This window comes from Protopterus annectens, chromosome 8.part0, assembly GCF_019279795.1.
Source record: "Protopterus annectens isolate FY-2018-M chromosome 8.part0, PAN1.0, whole genome shotgun sequence".
NCBI lineage: Eukaryota > Metazoa > Chordata > Ceratodontiformes > Protopteridae > Protopterus > Protopterus annectens.
This window is the reverse complement of record NC_056741.1, coordinates 983654366-983678551: the sequence shown is the minus strand read 5'-3', so window position 1 is coordinate 983678551 and position 24186 is coordinate 983654366. Positions and strand designations below refer to the sequence as shown.

At 35.0% G+C, this 24186-nt stretch overlaps 1 protein-coding gene across 1 annotated transcript in view; it reads left to right on the top strand.

Moving 5' to 3' along the window:
* The window catches only part of LOC122808376 (V-set and immunoglobulin domain-containing protein 10-like), a 406591-nt gene that overhangs the window by 25223 nt on the left and 357182 nt on the right, over window positions 1-24186 (top strand). The window contains exon 2 of the mRNA XM_044079342.1: window positions 5479-5745. Coding sequence (XP_043935277.1) covers window positions 5479-5745 — 267 coding nt within the window. The remainder of the gene's footprint in view (window positions 1-5478; window positions 5746-24186) is intronic.

Here is a 24186-nt window from a genome sequence, read left to right as displayed (position 1 = left end):
GGGGGGGGGGTCATTGAGCTGGTGTAGGATAGACACAGAATAAATGTACAAACAAATTGATGAATTCTGTCCTGTAAATTCTATGTAATTCCATTTTTATGAAAATAAACTGTAAATTCTCGATAATTGCATTTCTATAAAAAGAAACATATTTTTGAATATCCCATACCTTACAGTCAGTTACTTGTAGTGATGAAATTTAGAGTTGTATTTCAAATAAATAGCAAGCAAACACTGATTTTTCTTAACAATTTTTGTAAATCACTTGCTTAAGCTTGTTAAAGAAACTGAAAGCAAAATTTTGAGCAGAGCTCCCTTTTAATTTTTTCCACCATGTAGTTTTTTTTTTTCAAATCTGCTAATGATGTTTATTATTTCTTTGATACGTCATTAATTAAATAAAACATTTTTCCACAGGTAATTAATGAATTAAGAGAATCATATCCTCTGCACATATTACAGGTAATCTTCAAGCCACTTAAATAACAGGTACTCTTCTGTTAATGTACTACTTGTTATGCAGTTTCTGCTTACTAGACTGTCACTACCTGTTCTTAACAGCTGGATATAGAAAGTGATCCTATTTCCTTAAGTAAAACAGTTTCTTACAGCAAACATAAACCTTCCTCTAAATATGTACCCAGGCAAGAAAGAGGAATACTTAGAACTTTCCATAAAGCTGGAACATTAGTCCAAAACATATTAAGAGAGCTATAAAGTTTATTACTGGTTATTATAGCCAAAAGCATACCTTAATTTCAGCTGCTGTTAAAAGTGGGGCAATAGCATAGGCTCTCAAAGAGCAAACAGTTAGTCATTTATAGGAAATATAATGGATTTATAATATCTATTATTCTTCAGGTATGTCTTCAGTGTAATTATTCATAATGTACAAGACTAAGCTCAGAGACATAAAAGGGTCACAGCACTCCTCAGGTCATTTTTGGAAAAGTAAAAGCAGATGGAACAGCAAAACAGCACTCTACAAGTCCCTCTAGCACTACCACCGAACCACTTTCCATTCACCAAACAAGATTATTATTTCTAAATCTCCTATATGGCAACATCGGCTTTAATCTGTTTCTGGGAACACAGTATACAGACTCTTAGCAAACATAATAACAAATCTGATCATTTCTTTTTCTTACTTTATTTTTCTTTCTTTCTTTCTTTCTTTCCATCACAATTTTCTCAGAAGATCAGCTAACTTTATTACTTTATCTATTTACTTACATTTTTAATCTTCATTTACAATAATAGCACTTCAAGTCCTAATGTCCCTAATGAATTAGAATAAGATGCATAAATCATACTGTGACAACCTCTAAGAAATTGAGTAAAGGGATAGGGCTTTAAGCACTTTCTGCTAGGTCAGTGACATTAAGCCAGCAATCTTCTCATTTAGGAAGCTCTGGGGTCTTTCCAGTCGGTCACTGTGCTTAGAAAGATACTCAATAATAAGTTTAATTAGGACTGTATACAGGGATGATACCTTTTGAAATGGATGATATGCCATTAGATAGTAATTGTGCTAGAAGAAGAATGTTCTGACTAGTGTTGCAACCTGAAGGTCAAAGGAGAGAGAATTATAAATCAAATTCCAAGATACCGGACTACATTTTCATTTTAAAGTGGATACTTAGCTACATTGTATATCGACGGACATAGTTGTTTATTAAATGTAACAATAATATTACGCCTTTTTTGCATTTACTTTTTCTCCTTTTTCATGCGCCTCTTATTTACGAGAGTTAGTTCTGGCAGTAATGAATATGTATCAGAGTGATATTTGACAACAGTGCTCAGTTTGTAGTAATCTTTAAATTTAGTTAACCAAAGGTCCTTATTTCCATTCTGGAGGTAGGATTGGTAAATGCTGAAAAGGATAGGCTCCAGTACTGACCCCTGGGGTACACTGCTAGTTACCACTATACATTTCTAGAAACTTGATGTAAGAAATGGGATTTGAACCTACGCCTCCATATGGATGCTAGAACATCAACTGCAGAGACTAGCTGTCTGTAGAATTTCTGAAGATATAGTTTCATGACTCAGGAAATATCTACAGAACAGAACCTTCATGGTTTTAAAGCTAGCCCACTCAAAGACACTGGGGAAAAAGATTGTAATATCTTATGTGATGAATTTTGATTGTAAAGATGTAGATCATATCTGTTAAATTAGATACCCATGCAAATAGTTTGTTTAGTTGCTATATTATGATTGTTGAAGTTATTTGATGTTGACCTTTATAAATTGAATGTAAATATTTTGAAGTTATGGAAAAACATATCTATTTGAAAAATTATGTAAAAATATTTGGAAACAAAGATACTGAGAGTATTACAAAAGGTTGCTAACAAGGATCTGTGCTTGGCCAATGCCTTTTTTTTACTTTTCATGAATAGATACTGTATGTGATCTTACACACATTTCCTACATATATGCAAACCTCAAGTGAAGGAATCCAAAATAGTCACGTAATCGGAGTAGTTGCAGGTCACTGTGACTAAATCTTCATTTTGCTTATCTTAAATAAAGATTTCTTCTTTTCAGTTCCTCACACAAATCAGCTAGAGATGATCACTTTGCAGTCAGAGAATGGAAAACCACTCTTTACTAACAGACCTTAACCAAGAACTTTTAAAACTCCAGGAATGAACAACTTTAAAGTAAAACAACAGTTTAAAATAAAACAAACTGAAATTAAAATAAAAGGAAACCACAATAAGCAATGCAAGCATGCAAACTTTAAATGAAGCAATCCAAAACAATCATGCAACAGCAGAAACAGCATTTGCAGAGCAGTTACAGCTCCCAATAATTAAATCTTTTTTGTGTTTTGCTCACCTTAAATAAAAATGGGACTTCTCAGCTCATCCTACAAATCAGCTTGATCAAATTCTTTTGCAGTCATAAAATGGAAAACATATCTTTGCTAAATGTCCCTAACCAAGAACTTTAAAATTCCAAGAAAAAAACTTTAAAGTAAAACAAAAATGTAAAATAAAACAAACTGTAATAACCTAAATGCAGAAGACAAGAAAAAATGCAATTATGCAAACCTTCAGTAGTGGACTCAAATTGCCACACCAGGGCCAGCCTTAGGAGAAATGGTGCCCTAGGTGAAGGGCTTAATGGCACCCAGTGTGCTACTGACTGCTCCCCCACGTACACCTCCCAGTGCCTCTAGGCTCTCCACACTCTGATGTCTTTACACTTTCCAGATTACTTTTTCAACCCTTTCTCATGTTTTGTTTTACTCTTCAGCTTTCTCCTGCATCCTTTCTACACAGTATAACTGACCAACTGGCCAAGGAAGCACTGTAGTCACTGCAGAAAAAATAAATGAATTAATCTGGGGGTCTGAAAGCCAAGGCCATGGATTGTCTAGATGCATTGAGGCACTTTTTAAAATGTTTTAACAAACTTTTCATCCAGTGATGTCATAAACAAGAGCCATGACTAAAGAAATGAATCCACTCTCACTGTCCAACTTTCTTTTTTTTTTCCTGCATCCTTTCAATATCCTTTCAACATTCCCTAAATGGCCAAGAGTGCACTGTAATAACTTTGGAATAAACAGTTGAATTAAGCTGGGAATCAGATGTTCATGGATTACAGATGTTCTGAAGTACAAGTTACAGCTTTTTCCAACCTTTTGATCCAACAATACCCTGAACTAAAACCACAAGTAAGGAAAGAAATTCAGTCTTATTATTTTTTTTTCTTTCAACAAAGAAATAAGTTGTGCTGATAAAATAGTAGTTCACAATAAAATGAGAAACTGATAGTGAGGATGCGTTTGTGGATAAAAATTTCATACCTGGGAATAGTATCTGTCTCCTTATTCTTGCCTCTCAAAAAATCACCTTCTGTTTATCTTACTGGTGTTAAGGTGGAGTGAAAATTAATTGCTACAGTCATATATTTCAAATGGCTGCTGTAAAACACATATACAACATGACTCCTCACCCTGAACTAAAAAGGCAGCTACCTGTTGTGTTCCACTCTGGTGTCAGGCTGGGATGAAAATGAAAGAACAACTACAACATAGTAACATATTTCAAACTGTTACTGTCAAATAAATATAAACAGCATGCTTGCTTACCCCTTCCCCAAATATGGCCAACTGTATATACATCTGATGTGTAGTCCTGAGACAACTGAAATAATAATAATCACTGTTATGTAGTTCAACCTTTTGATCTTAAACAATACATCACTCATAGACAAGCTCTAGGGACTTTCTCTGTACACTTCTAAGGTCTGTAAGGAAAGTTAAAGTAATAAAGTCCATGCTACTGCCAGCCCCCAACGCAAGCTACATTGATCTTCTGTGTATACCTCTGAGTACAGCCAATGTTACTGTAGGTGGAATTCCCAGGTACTTGCTACTATTCAGAATCATGCATGAATCATTTCAATGTTGCTTCCTACTGTAGCCAGCAAAAGTTATTTTTTCTCATTTTTTTAAAAGAATGTTGCAAATGCTTGCTCTATCAGTGTACTATCTTTGTTCATTTTGTCCTCTACACTGTTAAAGGGGTGGCAAGTCACCATTAAACAATTACCTGTTCTGTGATGCCTTTTTCCTTTCATGGAGTTTGGTGCAACTGGAAAGGAAGCTGTCATACTGTTCAAATCTACTTTTTTTTTACTTTACTATTTTTAATTGCGTGAGCATACAGCAAAGAGTACTGTCATGACTATATAACTCATTGTTGATGAAATGCAATGCAATGCATGACAAAGTGAATTTAAGGGCAGGAAAGAAGAGGATGTGTCAGTTGTGAATCACAAGCAAACACACAGCAGCAGTACGCAAGTACGGCAAGAGTGCAGGGCCAAAACAATACCAAGAGTCAAAACATAAATGGCCAGCACAAATAAGGTGAACCACCAATAACTATTTATTCCAAAAACAATAAACGGACAAAATGCTGCAGAATGTTACACAATAAATAGCCAAAATGTAACATTCTGCAGCATTTTGTCTATTTATTGTTTTTACAATAAATTGTTATTGGTGGTTCACCTTATATGTGCTGGCCGTTTGTGTTTCAGTCATGAATCACACCATTTTGCATGATCCACCTCAGCAGTGCATTTTAAGTCAGTGATGCTGTTCTTTTATCTGAAATATCATCCACCATAGTGTTGAGAGATTTGAATGTCTTCATGGATATGAGAATATTTTATAGATACCAGACAGTTAGGTATGTCTAAGTTTAAATGTATTACCAATCCATCCATTGGAAAAAAAGTTTTTCTGTAATGTGTCATGTATAAGGATATCCATGTGTTGGATCTCAGATCACAGATATAACTAAGTGTAACTTGTCGCTGTGCCATTTTGTTTTGGACTAACACTTGTAATTTGTTATGTAAAATACACAACTTTTAGTTACATTTTGGTTTAATAAATGCAAAACATACTTTCTACTACAAAAGTTTAATTTTCCTTTGTTTTTCCAGAGCCTATCAGCAAAGTTTCAATTGGACTATTGTCACAGGATATTTTTGAAGGTACAGCAGTGACATTGTCATGTGATGTCAATGGTAACTGGACTTCCATTAGTTGGAAACTAGGAAATACTGCAGTACTAAATGATGAAATCCATAGAGCAAATGGGAACACACTAATGCTATCATCTATCAGCAGAACAGATGCTGGGAATTACACCTGTACAGCTCAGAATCCATTTAATACTTCCTCAGGCAGTATACCTGTCACTGTATATTGTAAGTACACCCCCAAAATGTTTGTGTTGTAATTCATCATGTGGCAAGACACATCAGCCACGTAAATATTTTGCTTGAGAATATCTTTTGTCTTCATGTCAAACCTGTGAATATTACTAAGTGGGGAAGATGGCCTTATGTTGACATTCTATGGTGCATCCTAGAAGCTGGCCATAATGACATTACTTTTCTTATAAAGACTCAAGACAAATATATTTACTACTCACTAGATTTTTGTCATGGTTTTGTTTGTTGAACCTCTGTTCAAGAGTTTCAGTTGCTTTTCCATTTGTCTTACCATGACCTGATTTTAATTTTATTTTGTAAATCTCTTTATTAAGCAATCTTTTTTTTAATTTATGTCAGACATGTGCAGCTTTGTGAAAGAAAATATTCTCAAAGATTTAGAAAACTGCTCATAACTCACACTAGTTGTCCATAGCAACCTGGTCAATTGGCAAGAAGGCAAGAAAATTAGATTCATAGACAGATATAACTACAACGAGAAAGACCTCCTTATCAGATCAATAGCATGCCTCTGAGTAGAGCAGTATCACTGTTATATCTACCTATCAGTAATTATCTACTTGCATCAGGCTGGCAAAGGCACCTGTATATACACACACACACACACACACACACACACACACACACACACACACACACACACACACACACACAGACAGACACACACACACACACACACACACACACACACACACACACACACACACACACACACACACACACACACACACACACACACACTCTTCTGGTTTATCCAGGGCAGATCCTGTTTACTTAACCTGCTTGACTTCTTCAAGAAGGTTACTGAGGTAACAGATAAGGGCACATCAGTGCACAGTGCATATCTAGACCTCTCCCATGCATTCAACACCATCCCATATGGAGACATCATGGATAAAGTCTCCTGGTTAAACGCAAATCCCTATGTAACTTATTGCATAGCAAACTGGCTCACAAATACATCCCAAGACATTGAGGTGGTTGTCTTTACCTCCTCTAAAAGACCTGCCACAAGTGTTGTACCCACAGCTTAGTCCTTGAGTCACTCTTCCTTTGCATTTATTTCTTGGTGGTCAAAGCAAATGTTAAATGTTTAGGGTTGACCAAGTTGACAGATAACTGTAAACTTTTTACCATCTTAGGTTTCCTCAGAGGAGATCAAAACCTCAAAAAGGCCTTTCCCAAATAAATAGTTTGCATCAAAACCATGGACTAAAACTGACTGCCAAGAAATGTATAATAATACCCTTCAGCATGTCTGATTTCCCTTGTAACTATCTTATAGGCATTGCCACCCCAACTATGTTTACTCTTTGTTACAGGCTGGCCACGATTTTTATATGTGTAGGGTAGAGCTTTAGTAATAACATTAGCTAGGCTGTTACAAAAAAAAAAATTGTCTGTAATAAGGATTTCTGATGTACTTTGTATTACACAGGAATATTTTATTTATTTGCCTGCGCAAAACAGAATCAACTGATCAGTTGTCACTGTTACTTCTAAAAGTATATCCTTAAGGTGCCATGCTGTTATGGTTAATTATATGTGTTTTCTTGAAATGTGTACAATACCAGACATAATAATGCAATCCTTACTTTACGGTGAGTATAGACAACACAAGCAGAACCAAATTAAGCATCTGGACCACAGATAGAGGTCAGCAAGTGAAGTTAATGTTTACCTCTTCTTTTATTTCATTTATATGATAGTTGCCTAAAGGTTACTGTTATGCTATACAATGGTTCAGTTTATGGTACCAGTACACACATTGTACCTGTGAACAGTTCAAATATTTTGCCAGTCTTTTGTTTGCTACCTATCATTACTGTCATCCATATTTGTGAATTATGACAATGGCAGGTGACACATTAAATATAGAATGCATTCATATAACTACACATTGTGTTTATGAGCAGCTTAGATGGCTCATAAAAAGACTATAGAGAAGTAATACTGGTTGTTGTAAAGCGCAGGCTCCATAGGAAATTAGTCTTTATATCGGCAGAGGTTCCTCTACCATTTGACATGCACAGTAATATCTGCAACAGAGGCTGTTATTTATAAACTGTGGTAGCAAATGAATCAGCCGATATTGATCATAATGAGTCCATAGTTATCTTCATTGATAACATTTTCTTCTCTAATGAATATAACATAAAGACCACCTCCAGTTCTGTGCTAGATCAATCTACTAATGTAAACAGACCCAGGCACAGCATATACAAAAATCACCTTGATCTACAATAAATGATGAAACACACTAAAAGAGAGAATTTGGAGAACATACACATTGGATTTGCAATCTACAGTTAATAAAATTTGAAATGCCGAAGAGAAAGCTTGATTACATAAGGCTCAAAGAGGGGTCTGCAAGCACTAACAATGTCTCTGGGATGGGTGATTTCATGATACTGATAACAGATGCTCACCTCACCAGTATTTAAAGGAAAGGCTAACTTGTGACTTGGTTGCATGTGGATTAACTATGGAAACAACAGCTAGTAAATAAATAAATAATTAAACTAATAAAATACTAATGTAATTGAAAATGTTTTTTGGAACAAAATCTTAGAAGTTAATGACTGGGCAGAATATGATGTCACAGATAGTGGATTCAGTGACTGTTTACTTGAAAGGGTCTGTATGAGTTCCTGGCCTCATTTGCTGCTTGTCAGCTAAATCTCATGTTTTATCAAAAATATTTTATTAGATCTGAAAAGAAGTTGATGAAATGTAAAAGTTTGCAAACAGACAATTCATTTTTTTATGGACTAAATTAGGGAAGGCAAAGTACCATAGGGGCACAGAGTATGGAAGTTTCCAAATGGTTTAAATCCAATTACCCTATTGCACAAAGATTTATTGGATTTATTTGATTGGACTGGACTTGAGTTAAAATATATTCTCTCATGTGACAAAACAAGATAATTAGATAAAGTTCAATAATTAATTGCTCTGAGCTTGTTTTTTTTCCTCATAAAAGAAATAGTCTGTTTTAAAAGTATTGACAACAAAAATAAATAACCTCCTTAGTGGAAACATTTTTGAGGGACAAAAATGACTACGACAACAAGAAACCTTATTCTACACTTTGGGGAATCAGTAGTTCTAGTGGTATGACCATCTTGTTCAAGCTGGCAAATCAAACACCCCAAAAGCCCCTGACAGTAACTTCGATAGCCAGGATGATTTTTTGGGCTCCTGACAAATCTGAAAGGGTAACACAGAAGACCAGCTAACAATTCACTTATCTGGATGGGGTGACTTCTTCCAATCATGAAGGGGGCAGAAACTACCATCCAACAAGGATGAGAAGGGGCAAGAGGAGGAAGGGAGATGACCATCTCTGAATATTTTCTAGGTATTGTTGACTCCAAATACATTAAAATATTTAGCAATGGCCATCTGGATATTACAGCAGTTTTGATTAATTTGCATAAAAAAAGGCTTTATAGTTGTTCCCTTTTAAATGTAACTTGGTTGATTTACCTTTGGACTAAAGCAATTTACAAAGAAGTTGAATTTTGAACCTTTGTCTGACCAGAAGACCTTGAGTAATGAGACCCCTGAACTGCACAGACATAATATTTTCTCCTCCATTTGCTGCACCTATTTCTATGTTTAAAAATAAAAAATCCATCCTCCCATTCTTCTCTGATTATGCCCATAAAAACTTTAGAATCCATGTTATTTAGAGTGATGGGTCTCCATTTTCTTCATTTCATTATTTTCATCTTCTATCTATATAAATGTTAATATTCCACTACACAAATCTTCACAAACAAAACATTCCTTCAACCATTCATTCATTACATTTACAAAATACCCTCTTTGCCAGTCCATTAATTTTTGTACATTCCATACCCTATACCATCTGGGCCTGATATTGAATTAACATTTACCTTCTTAAGTACTTCATCCAATTCACTAGCAGTAATTTTTTTTCAACGTCTTCATTAACTCATTTTGGAAATTTCCTTACTTTTCATTCTCTCTTATTTTCCATTCTTATACTCTTATACATATTTTATACATGCTGTGCTACAATACTCACCAACCTCCACCCTCTAATCCTTAAGTTTTTCTCACCTGTAACATTTACAGTATTTTCATAAATTTACTAAAAGCAATGTATGCATTTGTAATACCTTCCTCTTCTAGTTTATCAGTTCTAAACTGTAAAGTAAGATATTTTAACATTTAAGTTACCAACAGAAAGCAAATAATTATTTCATAGATACATGTCTTTTTTGATTGTTTCACAGCTACAGAAATTTCATCATCAGCTCATTAATTTCAAATGTTAAGTCATAAAAAGTCTCTGTCCTTATATGTATAAAATATAACATTTCTTGAGCTTTAAATACCGTAACAGTTACCAAATTGTCCCATACATAATATCTGTCTATTACAATGTCATTTTTTCTTATCCTCAAGATAGGCCTTTTCTTCTTTTTAAAAACTGTTTTACTGATAGTTTGTTGCTGCTTTCTTTTTTTTTTTTTTTTTGCCTAATGTCAATGCTGCTTAAGTTTTAAGTACTGTGTTCTTAGCTGCAAGAAAAAAAAAAAAAAACTCCTTGTCAGTTTGTTGCTGTTTTCCTCTATTATTTCAGTCATTGCTGAATTTGTTCCTTCTCCAGATTATCATCCCCAGGATTTCCATAAAATGTTATATGCCAAGTCAACCATGAAACAGCAGAAATGTTGCTTAGATCATCCTGCTTAATTATTTTCAACAGAACATCATCTGTGAGGCTCCCTGATGCTATTTCTGGTATTTGCAACACTCCAGTGGACTCATTTACTTCATTTCCATTGTGGCATCTAAAAGATGCTCCTTTGTATCATCAACCACACAGGAATCTGCATTCTGATTCTCCATATCAATCAATTTTTTCTCCAAATTCTCCTTTTTCACCTCCAAACTCTCCACAGCTTTTCTCTCCTTCTCCATGCTGCTGCTTTTCTTAAGCTTGTTCTTTGCTACTGTAGGGGCTCTCTGGTGCAATCTAGCAGCTCCGAAGAATATTTTATTTTATTAGTATACATGTATACAAGTCATATTTTTTACATATTTACTTGTTTGCAATATTTACATATCTTAACGTCATTCAATACATTGGTATTCACATTTTAAGCATCTCCCCCCAAATCTTTAACCCACAACCAAAACTACATTTTTCCAGTATCTTTGTCAATGTCCATTTTCCATTGTATCTGGTTTCATTAAGTCTTTCATTCCATATAATCCATGTTAGATAAAATAAGATTATGTCCATTTTCTTTGCTTCATTCTGCGACCTAGTCCCATAAAACCCATACTCTATAATCTCCATGTTCAATGTTTCAAAATTTAAATACATTTTAATCAAATCATGTTTACATACTTCTTCCCACAATTTTTGAATTCTCTCACATTAACAAAATAAAAAAAAAACATGTTCTGTAGTTTTTGATTATTTACATTTATTACGTATACTGCGGTGGTGGTGCTGTGGTAGCATTTCTTCTGTGTGGGGACATGCATGAACAGGTGTTCCTTTGTTGAAGGTTGTGCCAGCACATAAAACTCTACTGCCAATCATTAGCAGACCGGAGTTCCACTGTGGCGACCCCTAACCGGGAAAAGCCGAAAGACACAAACAAACATTTATTACATATTCTATCCTGTTTTCTCTTATATGGCATATTTGCCCCCACTGGTAATTTTCCTATGGACAACCTCCACAAAAAATCATAACATTCTGTGACAGTTTTTTTATAATTTCTGAATCATTATTGCATTCTTCTTATCTATTTCTAATGCTTTCCATGGATCCACCAAATAAAAGGATCTCATAATGTTAACATATTCTTTTCTAGCACGTTCTTTTTTTTAATTTCCACAATACAATTTTGCTGTAAAATTCTTTAATTTCTTTATTAATAGCACTTTTACTTCTTTTTTTTTATTTCAATTTCTTCCCTAATTTCTGATTCTCTTAATAATTTTATCCCATTGTTCATGTCTTTATTCTGTACTTCCAAATACTATTCCTAAAATATATATACTCTTCTCATTACATTACACACCTCCTATAATACCTTCATACTCAAATCCTTTACTTTTCTCTTTATTTATGCTTAAACCAATCTCCTTCAACCATGTACTTAACTTTCCATTAATTTTCTCCATCCAAGCTTTATTTTTTGCTATTACTACAGTATCATCAGTGTAAGTATACATTATTGGCAACTGTATTTCCTCCATCATTCTCTATCCTCCCTTACTTAACATTTTATTAATTTCCATTACTACCGTGTTCATAATTATAGCAAATAACATACTGCTTGCAGGACATCCTTGTTTTATACCACACTCTATGTTCAAATTATCCCCAATCCAACCATTTATGTTCAATCTCACATAATTCTTTTCATATATCAATTTAATTACTTGTAATATTTTTTCACTTATGTTGTATGCTTCTAAAATACCCCATGCTTTATATTGAATATATCATATGCCTTACTAACATCCCCTATCATGATTTTTGTTTACTCTTTTTTATCAATATCATCAATTACTTCCCCTTATTGTCCATAGTTGGCTTGACTCCCCTTTCCTTTCCTCCCATACAAATTCTGATCAAGTAGGCTTTCTATTTTGCATTGTAATCTTTTAGTTACTATTCTCATGAAAATGTTATAGTCTGTGTTATTCAGTGTAATTGGTCTCCAATTTTTTATTTCATCTTTATTCCATTCTTTAATATAAATGTTATAATACCTCTGCACATTTCTTTATACTTAATTCCTTTTTCTAGTCACTCATTCATTACTACTAAAAATAAATTGCTACTATAAATTCCATTTGTTGCCCATCATCCATTTCTTTAAACATAATATATTCAATTCCATCCAAACCTGTAGTTCAATTAATGTTGATATATTTCAAGAACTCAGTCAATTCATTTATGTTTATTTTTCTTTCTAAATATTCATTATCTTCCTTATTTAATTTTCCACATTGTAAATTTCTTCTATGTTAACTTCTGTGTTACTGTATAACTCTAATGCATATTATTTACTTATTTCATATATTTCTTCTTGTTTTTTAACTTGTTTCCTTTCTTTATTTTTTTAATTCTCTCATTATCTTTCCTTCTTTTACTATCTTACATAAGTATGGTGCTACTTCTTTTTTTCCTTGTAAAGACTATTTTTGCTTATATAATATGTTATTAACCTTACAGTGATTTCTTCTATATTTTTTATTTTATTTATTTATCATTTGTTGACCAGGAAAGTCCGACTAGTTTCCACAGAGCCTGTTTTCAGCAGAGGCCTGGGGAGAAATGCTCCAGATGCATGTCTTTGGAATGTGGGAGGAAACCAGAGTACCCAGAGGAAACTCAACACAGGGAGACACACAGAAGGCACCCCAGCCGAGAATCGAACCAGTGAACCTCTTGCTGCACCACTGTGCCGCCCACATATAATTCTTATAATATAATTCTATATAATAATTATAATATAATAATAATATAATATAATAATATTATATTATAATTCTATATAATTATTTTTCTTTTTCATAAAACTATTTTCTTCTCAATCAAATCTTTAAATATTTTGACATAATATTTTGTATTCCATTTTTTCTTTTTTTTCTTTTCTATGCATTCTAATTTTTTTATATTTCTTTTTTAAATTGAATCCACCAGATTGTCCAGTTTTCATAAAAATTCTCATACCAAAATGTTATTGCCATAATTCTATAATTTATTTTCTTTCTCCTGATTAGTCTTTTTCATTTACTCTTTTTATACCTTTTCTTATTTTACTATATTCCTCATTTTCATGAATTCTTATCCAAATTGCCACATGATTAGAAAACCCAGTATATTTGATTCCTTTTTGTGTAATTTTTAGACCTTCTAATATAAAAAAATAACCAATTTCTGTCTTAATTTTATTTCTTGTATAAGTCCATTGCTTATTTTCCCATATTTTTAATTTTTCACTTTTCATAACTTTAGTAACCATTTTAACATCACAACTATTCTTTTTATTTCTCAAATTACAATTAAAGTCACCTGTCATTATATCCATGTTAACACAGACATAATTAGGTCTACTTTTAAACATCATTTCTCTTTCTTTTTTGTTGTATATGCATATAAAGCTATTAGTATATATACATATTTCTTCCTTCTTATATCCACTGTTGTTATTCGGCCCAGTTCTACTGTTGTAATATCTAATATTTTTATATTTTCTTGGCATAATATACATATACCTGAGCATGTTTCTTTAACAATGTTCCAAATAACATTACCATTCCAAAGTGTTTCTGTTTGTACTCTTTATTCTTCTATTAATATTCTAATGTCTTCTAACACTAGTATTGCAGCATCTACTGCAGCACAACATTGTAAAATACTAATTCTTCTTTTAATATTCTTCATACTGTTCACATTCAAGGCTAATAGTTTCAGCTTTGTAGAACAGTTATTGAAATAAATTCCTTATCCCTTACTTTTCTTATTTTCATTAACCATTATGTTTTTTAAATTTTTTTCTTTCCTTAACTCTCTTTGCTATTGACTTTCTCTTGCATTTTATTACATGGCACTCTGAATCTTCTCCACTTGTTTCATCTGTCTCTCTTTTTCTTTTTCCTTCTCTTTGTCTTTCCCCTTAAATTTAAATACAATTTCTATGTTTTTTCTTGTTGTGTTGTATGTTTTTGTACAACAGTTTTTCTTATTGTGTTGTGTTGTGTGTTTTTGTACATTTCCTAAATCTTTTTCTTGCATAATTCCATCTTTATTTTCATTTTCAAGTTCATTTTCATTTTCTTTTTCATGTTCTACCTCACATTCTAACCATTGATGCCCTGTGTTACCACATTTCTTACATTTCACTTCAAATTTCTTTGCATTACGGCCTGTCTGATCACACAAAGAACATCTTTTTGTCACATTCATTAATTAAATGAAAACCTTTTCCACAAAAATAACAAGTCTTTAGTTGTCATCTGTACTTTACAAAACCTCTATTGCCATGCACATTAATAATACTAGGTATGTATATTACATTGTTATTTTCCATTTTTTAAATTATGCCACATTCCCAACTCCAAGTCCATAATCCTCTTTCATCATAGAGTTTAGTAGTGTCCAACACTTCTTTACATATGGTTAACAAATATTCACTCATTTCTTTTGCTTCCACTTCACTTCTAAACTGAATCAAAATTCTTTCCTTTTGTTTGTCTGAAAAAGGCTTGCACTACAAATTCTGACCATGGAAAGTCTGCTTTCCTTTTTTCATTGGCCCCCAAAGTTTTCCATAACCTCACCAATTTAAAAAAAGAAGTCACAAAAAGTTTCTTTATTAATGAAAGCTATTGCCTCTTCAGCATTTACTCTCAGAGGTGCAATAACGTTGTCCCATACCACATATCTGTCTGGGCCTTTTCTTTTTTACTACTCACCTGAACAACATGTTTTTTCTTTATTTCCTTTATCTCCGTCTTCTCCTTATTCCTTCTTCCACCATTTGAGCATAGGACTTTTTTCCCTGGAACTTTCTGTGGCTCTTTTTCCTTTTCTTTTTCTCCCTCTTCTATTTTCTCCATAATGTTACTTCAGGATACAGCAGTTCCACTTTCTGGCTTACTCTGACTAATTAGCTCTTCCAGATACACATACCACAACCCTACTAGCTGAAGGGTTGCAATAACACATTTTTCTTCCATTACTGCCACTTCAAACAGGTTTTTCTGAAAATGTTCTTCCGAATCCATCTCCACCACTGAATTTAGTTCCATCTCCTTCCAAGTCTCCTCACCATCAGCAAACAACATTTTCTCTGCTCCCAAATCATCTGAAAACAATTCTGGTAGCAATTCTACTATTTGTTTTCATTTTCAAAAATTTAACTTCCAAATTGCTTTGGGTCTCAGCAGACATGTTTTCTCTCTGTTCCTCCAGGCTGCCTCCTTGCTTGGAATGGGAACTGGAAGTCAGGATGTGTAACACCCAATCTCTTTCCCCTACAACTAAAAACAGAGGAAGTTCCCCAATGCTCTAGCCAAATTTCCCCTAGTAGTATAAATTTTACCTCAGGTCTCCAATAAAAAGAGGCCAATAGCCCAGCTGGACTAACCTGGTCAAAATTAAACTTTTTTGATGCTATAATATTACATAGGAAACTAAATATGTGTTGGTTCTTTAAATTCCCAAAGCTACAATTTTTGAGTGGATATTTTGGATCATGTGTCAACTGAATGTTTATATAAGGGAGTAGAAGGTGTTAGTTACAGTAGTTTCTGATGAAGCTCTCTCTTATTGTTTTAAAGAACAAAAGCATTTATACTTTCAGCTGGATTTCCTGTTTGGTGCATTTGCATTTGGTTAATAGTTTCCTCTTGTGAAATAATACAGAATCAGACTGGAGGTATTTATGTCGATGATGCCAAGAAGTATCAATGTCAGCCTAGCTGTTTAGTCATAAAGTTATGATATGTAAAGGTATTTACATATATGTGTATATATATATATATATATATATATATATATATATATATATATATATGGTTTACTATGGTTTGTGCGAATGACAGTCTGTCGGCAGCGCTGCTGCCAAAAATCAGAATGTTGTGCACAAAATATAAATGGATGGGATAGTCAAACACACTTATGCGAATGCAGTAGTGCATTCGCATAAGTGTATTCGACTATCTGCACGGAGATCGCAGTACATTGGGGACTGGAAATTCATCCATATCCCCACTGTAGTGCAATCTCAGAGTTAGAATATATTAGTAGGGAGGTGTGCGGGGTGCAGCAAAAATGTGATATGTCTTATAGGAGTCTGATTTCCATCAGCTCCTGTACAGCTATCATTTGATGGTTTTGGCCACAATGTCGATGTCGACTCATATGTGTCGATCATTTGGGTCGACATTGTGGCCGGTCGGAATGTTAGTGTTTGTGTTTACTTTACATTGTTTCGAACGGCAAATGTTTTGCCGTTCAAACAATAAATATATATATATATATATATATATATATATATATATATATATATAAACCATTTGCAGTAAAGACACAAAGACTTTACATTTGTTAAGATTTTTTTCATGTATTATATGAGTACCATTTATAAAACCAGTCAATCGTTTTAGCTATTACCTCTGAAATGCATAAATTAGCACCTTTAAAGCAGGTGTTCTTTCATTTTTGTTTTCACTGATTCATAGATTGTTACTAGTGTAACGACCTGGGTGTGGGTGTGTGTGTGTGTGTGTGGCTTTCTAAACCTAGCCAAGTTTTCTCAAAAGAATGATGTCCTGTATCCAGATAGAACATATCCAGATAGAACACTGAAGGCCAGGCATTTATAAGCTACCTTTGTCCATAAGGGACATGAGTGCAAGGCCTGGTGTAAATTTCCTATTCTCTATCCACTTGTCTAGGTTGTGCTTAAAATGGATAATAGACAAACTCAGCTTCACATGGATAGAAAGCCTGTTCCATAGGGAGGCAGTCTCTGGAACACATATCTATCTCTCCAGCATGTTCTGTTTAAGTCACAGACAAAATTTAGTCCCTAGATCTTGTATTTCTCATACTATTTTGTTTTGAAACCGTATAATGTTTGTTGAATAAAGGTTCTTTCATCTAGTGGTGGGTGAAAGTAAGATCTGGTTAATATGGCTGCTTCATTTTATTATCCCTAATAGACATTAATGTTCTTAGGGACTATGTTAAAGTTTCTGATCTTAAGCAGCAGAAGACAAAGCAGCATATCATCTTTTCTGTCAACTGCAATATGTGAGTATTTGAAATAGAATGGATTACAATAACCAGAGGTCCACAATTTGGAAAAATATATATTTCTAACTGGGACTTGGCATGCTATGGGAGAGTGAAGGTGTGTCATTTTCTAACAGAGTTTTAATTTATCAAGTACTTTGCAAATTGTCGTTTCTGCATGTAACTTAAATGTTAAGTATATTAAGTCCCTGCTGTCTGTTTTGCTGTATGTTAGGAATGGGATTGTTTAGATGACATTTCATTAGTAGAGGAGGTAATTAAGCTAGAGTTTTTGTAGAGATAAAAATTTTATAACTCTGATTAATTTCAGTTAATGCCCAGTTTGTTACTATAGATCCAGCAGGATAATTTAGTAAATATATCATAAAGCTTTAACTGAAGATTTTCTACTGTTCTGTCAGATTCTATTGCAGGTGAATAATCAGCATCCATTAGTATTGGCAAAGGTCCTCGAGCTAACCCTTGTAGAATCAACATTTACTACACACTTAGATTTGACTATGATTTCCCTAACTTAAATAGGAATATAGCTAACACTTACAAGATAAGGCTTATCTGTAAGAGGCAATATAATAGCATATCTAAAACTGGACTACAGATGTGGGCTAAGTTTCTGTATTATGTTAACTGTAATCCTTCTGTCTACTGTTTTGGACAGTCAATATGCCCTTAGGTTACATGAAAAGTCCAGAAAAATGGAGGCATGAGAAGAAGTAAACATTTTAAATACTGTAATAGAATAATCAAGTATTTTAGTCACTTTTAATGCTAAGAGGTTATATAATTTGTAAAATGGAATAATGCTGCAGTTTTCTGGATTTACTCTACAGGCTAGATTTATGAATGATTTATTGCCACTCTGCAATTGTGTGTGCGACTCGCTGCGATGTTCACATGGCAATGTGCTATTTTGTATTCATTAAATGGCTCTACATGTCATGTTGAGCTGCCAAACAAAGGTAAACAGCAGAGTGTGCTAATAAAAGCATAATCACCTAGATTACATGCTAATGAACCAATCTAATATGGTAGAACCATTCAGGAAGCTATACAGTAAATGTAAGGAGATGGTGTAGCACTTGCTATGAACACCAAAAGCTACTAGAATACAGCTACTGTCACACTTAGAAAAAATAGCAATGTTAGGGGCTGCTGCTGCTCTCTTGCATGTGTATGTACAACTGGCTTAAATCCATACTGCTGACAGACCTCATCCAAGGAGAAGAAGAGTGTTCAGACCCCATTTAATATATCTTGGATAGCATGATATTGAAATAGTACATTGATACAGGGTTGATAAAGAAATACTACAGGAAATCTGCAACCTTTGCCACCCCCACCTCAGACCCAGGGGAAATTGAGGAGAACCAGTACCAGTGGAAACTAAGGTATGTGTAGCATTAAGGATATTAACTACTGGTACATTACAGAGACACACAAAGGATATACTAGAGAGTCTCACAGGCCTCAGCATCAAGAATATTTCACCAACATCTAAATGCCATGCTACAACATGCAAGGGAGTACATAGATTTTCCACACACACCAGAGGGATGAGCAAGAACAATGCAGGAAGTCTATGCTGTAGCACAATTCCTTGAAGTCTTGGGGGCCATAGACTGCACTCACATAGAAATAAAAGCCCTCCTGGTGAACAGAGAAGGACATTCACTATCAGGAAGATGCTCCAGTCAATCTACTGCCAGGTTATCTGTAATGCCCGAGGGGTCATCTGAATGCCTGTGTGGGTGCCCCAGACAGGTATTGTGACTCATACATATGGTGCACCTCATGGCTTTACATAAGGCTTGCTAGGGTGATATTCCACAAAGTCATCTGCTGGGTAACATAAGTTAGGCAGTGGAGACATGGCTTATGACACCCATCAGAAATGTGCACACACCCATGAAGAAAGGTATAATGATACCTCAAACTAGAAACATCATAGAATGTGCATTTAGCATGTTGAAGTTATGGTTCTGCTATCTAGATACATCAGGGGTAGTCCTGCAGTACGACTTAGGCACCTGTGCAGAAATTCTCACAGTCTGTGCCATGTCCCACAATATCATCTTGAGGAAATAGCTGTAACTATGACAGGAAGGGCCAGGACCACATATTCCCAACCCACATGCAGGGCCAGCACCTGCTACAATACAGACGAGGAATCTAAGGGAAAACCTCCAGCTGCAGAGGTAAACATAGGCGTGCAAGATATGCCCTTGCCTTGGCTAAAAGGCAAAGGACAGCATACACACACACACTCACCACCTAAGACTCAAAGGTCAGCGCACACACCCAGCAGCTAAAAGGCAAATAACAGCATGCACACCCACCAGTGAAGAAATACACATAACAACCTAAGCACATACAGATATTAAAAGTGATGCCATCCAATGTCCACAAACAGTACTTACCCATGTAATATCTGTGTGTGGATAGCATCAGACAGAGACAGCCCTTAAGCACATAACTTCTAATTGCAGTAATGTCAAGGTAAGTGTGAAACCTGTAGTTAAATGTGTAAGAAGATAAACCACCTTGCATTTTGTCAGTCTCATACCTCTCCACTCTGTAAATAAGACATGTATACAACCCTAAGTCAAACCCAAATGAGTAAAGCCCATGGCACAGTAATCATTAGTGTCACAGGGTGGGGGGGTCAGTAGGCCAAGGGTGACACCAAAGACAGTGGATGACAGTCTTCCCCAGATGATGTAACATCGCAGACATTGTCCGATCCAGTGTGTCACTCATCCTATCCAGTGAGTCACCTACACAGTTGAGGCAGTCATGCAGTAGCAAATGATAATGCAATACTGCTAAGTACGAGAAACAGCAGAAAATACAAGGATGAAGTACCTCAGAGAGAAATAGGAGCATCCAAAAACAAACTCATGAGGTAACTCCAAGGTAAAGGAACAACTCTTTATTACAGCAAGTAAAAAATAGTGAGCGCTTTCACATTCATCGAAGAATGCTTCTTCAGACATAAAAACTGGATAAAACACTTGACATTAAATAAAGGTAATAACATGCCAGGTGACCCAGTCAATTAAGACAGCAAATCAGGATCAAAAATGTAAAGCCCCAAAGCCAGCATTCAGCATATGCATAAATAAAACTGATGTATGACAGAACTATTAAAACAAAAACATCAAAAATGTGCAATCTGAGTAATATAATTTAAAAACAAATGAGGTGAATCTCTATTGATATCTAATAATGTAAGACACTATAAAAACTTATTAGTGTGTCAGTGGTCTATCTACCAAGAAGGGCTTAAGGGAAATTCTGTCATTCAGACCACAAGCTTTGTCAGCTTGTAGTCTGAGGATCCATTTTGTCTCTAAGCATTCGGTATGATTTTTTTAAATTCCCTAATCTAGTACTTTTATTTACTAATTCTATAGCTAGAAATGTAAACTTATGAGACAGCCCTTTATCTAGAACATGATTTGCTAGTGCATTGGTATCATCCTCTCTATGAATAGTGTAAAGGTGTTCCCTTACCCTCTCTCTTAAGGTTCTGTTGGTCTTACCTATATAGAAATAAGAACATAAGGCTAAGTATACCAGGTCTCGTGTCTTTCTGTCTGCATAGTGATGAAACTCGTACATTCTTTTGGTAACTTGATGTAAAAAAGTACCGCAATTTGCTATATAAATACATTGATTGAAGTTACTGCAAGGGAAAGTACCTTTACGTTTAGACTGAATTCTGTTGTTATAGCTCTTCTCATAGCACAGGAGTCTTTTGAGAGATGTATTATTCCTATAGGTAAAGGTAGGTCTTACACCTATCAGGTTGGTAATAGTTGCATCACTGGTTAATATACTCCAATTCCTATCAATGACCTCATGTATAATTTTATTATTATTCAAATAGGGTATAATGACCCTAATCTTATGGGAATTGTTAGTTTCTAAATCATGGGCTGTCACATTAGACATTCCTCTTTTAAAGAACATTTTCCCTGTTGCCTTCCTGTCTATAATGCCTTCTTTCTTTAAAATGCTAGTCTCTTTCTTCTTATACCCTCTGTTTATCAACTAATTTCCCAACTTATTCAAGGTTCCGACACATAGGTCATCAGATGTAGTTAATCTGGAAATTCTAAGTCCTTGCCCTTTCACAATGTTTCTATATATATATATATATATGGGGAGGATGCATACTTCCTCTGTGTAAAATGTTATTTTTTTCTACAACTCTTCCTATGCAATTTTGTCTCTATAGTATCACCTTGTTTCTGTATAGAACATCTAAAAACTCTATCTTCTCATTCGACCAGTTACCTGTGAACTTCAGAAACTCTGTAGTTGAATTAATATGGTCCAAAAACATTTCAAACTTATCCATAGGTCCATTCCATAATAAAAACACATCATCTACAAATCTTTTATAGAAAGGAATGTGTTGTGCAAACTCATTATTGTTCAAAATGAACGTGGTTTCACAATGTGCCATAACCAAGTTTGCATAAGAGTTGGCACATGGTGTACCCATTGCCACTCCCTTGATTTGTAGGTAATAACGGTCATTAAAACAGAAAACATTGTTATGAGCAGTATAACAGCAGTGAAATTTTAAAATTGGATACATTGCAAATTTTTTCCCAGTGCATACTGAAATACATTCAAAATATGGACAAATAAACAGTGTGTGTAGACGACAAACATAATTTATGAAACAGTGCGGTGATTTGTAGAACAATCTCCTCCAAGTAACCAGCAACAATGCTCTGTCTGTATCCAATCAGTCTCTCCTCTTTCCACTTCCATAGCTATATCATTACCTTTTATAGTGTAGATTCAGCCCTCTAAGCACTGTACAGATGCAAATGAGGTGTGAAATAATTAGCATTCCTGAAAACCCCCAAAAATTCACTTGGTGTAAGGGATGTAAACATGATGTAGATTGCTACACAATTGCATGCATAATCCCTAGAACTACAGGGAGGAGCAAAAAAAAGAAGTTATGTACTTACCATAATGTTCCATGTTTATAGTCCATCTCACCTACATTCTTGCTGGATGGGTTCAGAGCCGATATTCGGCTCCGACTCTGCCGATACTAAAGCTCGAGAGCTTTTACTGGCTCAAGGCTAGCCCCTATCCCATGGTGCCTCACAGCAATTCCCCAGATCAAGTTTGCAAGAAAGCAATAAATACCTATCAGGTAAGACCAGCATAAGAGCTGTATAAAAGCAGACAAAGGATTTTGAAAATATAATCCATGCCAGGTGGAAAACAAAAGAGAACCATGTCAGGCAGCACCAGTATGGTCCACCAGATCCCCCAGGAAACAGGATGGGGGTTGGACGGAAAGGCACAAGAATGTAGGCAAGATGGACTACAAACATGGAACTTTATGGTAAGTACATAATTTCTTTATGTTATGTAGTCCTATCTCACCATAATTCTTGCTGGATGGGACAGCGTCCCTCACACCTATATCCTGGGTGGCTCAAGTGAAGAGACTCTTCAGCACAGTGGACCCAAAGGAAGACCTTTCCCGGGAGGCCAAATCCAATTTGTAATGAGTGACAAAAGTATGTGGTCTTGTTCAAGTAGCTGCTGCACAAATAGTATCAATTGGGAGCCTAGATCTAAAGGCACATGAAGTAGCTACAGCTCTAGTAGAGTGACCTTTAACTTTGATGGGTAATTTTTTGCCAGCTTGTTGATAAGCAAATGATATGCAATCCAAAAGCCATTTTGAAAGAATAACCTTAGAAACAGGCAAGCCTTCCTTTTTGTCAGAAAAGGAAACAAAAAGTTGATCTGATTTTCTGAATTCTTTAGTCCTATGTAGATAAAACCTGAGTATTCTGTGAACATCTAATTGGTGTAATCTATACTCTGACTTATTAAAGTGGTTTGGAAAAAACACAGGTAGCTCAATAGCAGTATTCAGATTGTGCTCTGAACATACTTTGGGAAGAACGGAAGGGTTTGTCCTGAGAGAGACTCTATTCTTGTGAAAATAATGTAAGTAGGTTGAATAGTTAGAGCTTACAGCTCTGAGACTCTCCTAGCAAATGTTATGGCTACTAAGAATAATGTTTTCCATAACAACAATTTTAGGTCTGACGACGAGGATGGCTCAAAGGGTGCAGACATCAAAGATGAGAGGACTAAGTTTAAGTCCCTGGGTTCTAATGGTTGTTTGATTGGAGGCCTGAAAAAGAACTCCTTTTATGAAAGTTTTACACAAGGAGTGCTACATGATTGAATTTCCCATGAAGCCAAAGTGGAAATTGGAAATGGCAGCTAACTGGACTCTTAACTGTAGTGGCTGCCGCTCCTTCATGAAAAATTGATGCTAGGAAGGATAAAATAGATTCTATAGGAGCCGTAGATGGATCTAAGTCCCGGTTCATAGCCCAAAAAGAAAACCTTTTCCATTTGCTGGAATATAGTTTCTGAGTGGAAGGTTTATGGGATGAAATTAGAATGTGTTTGACCACAAGGGATAAGGTAATACACCTGGCTATTCGTGGAACTGGAGCACCCATGCTGTCAATTTGAGGGTGTGGATGGTGGGGTGGAACTGTCCCGATTGATGAATCAGGAAATCT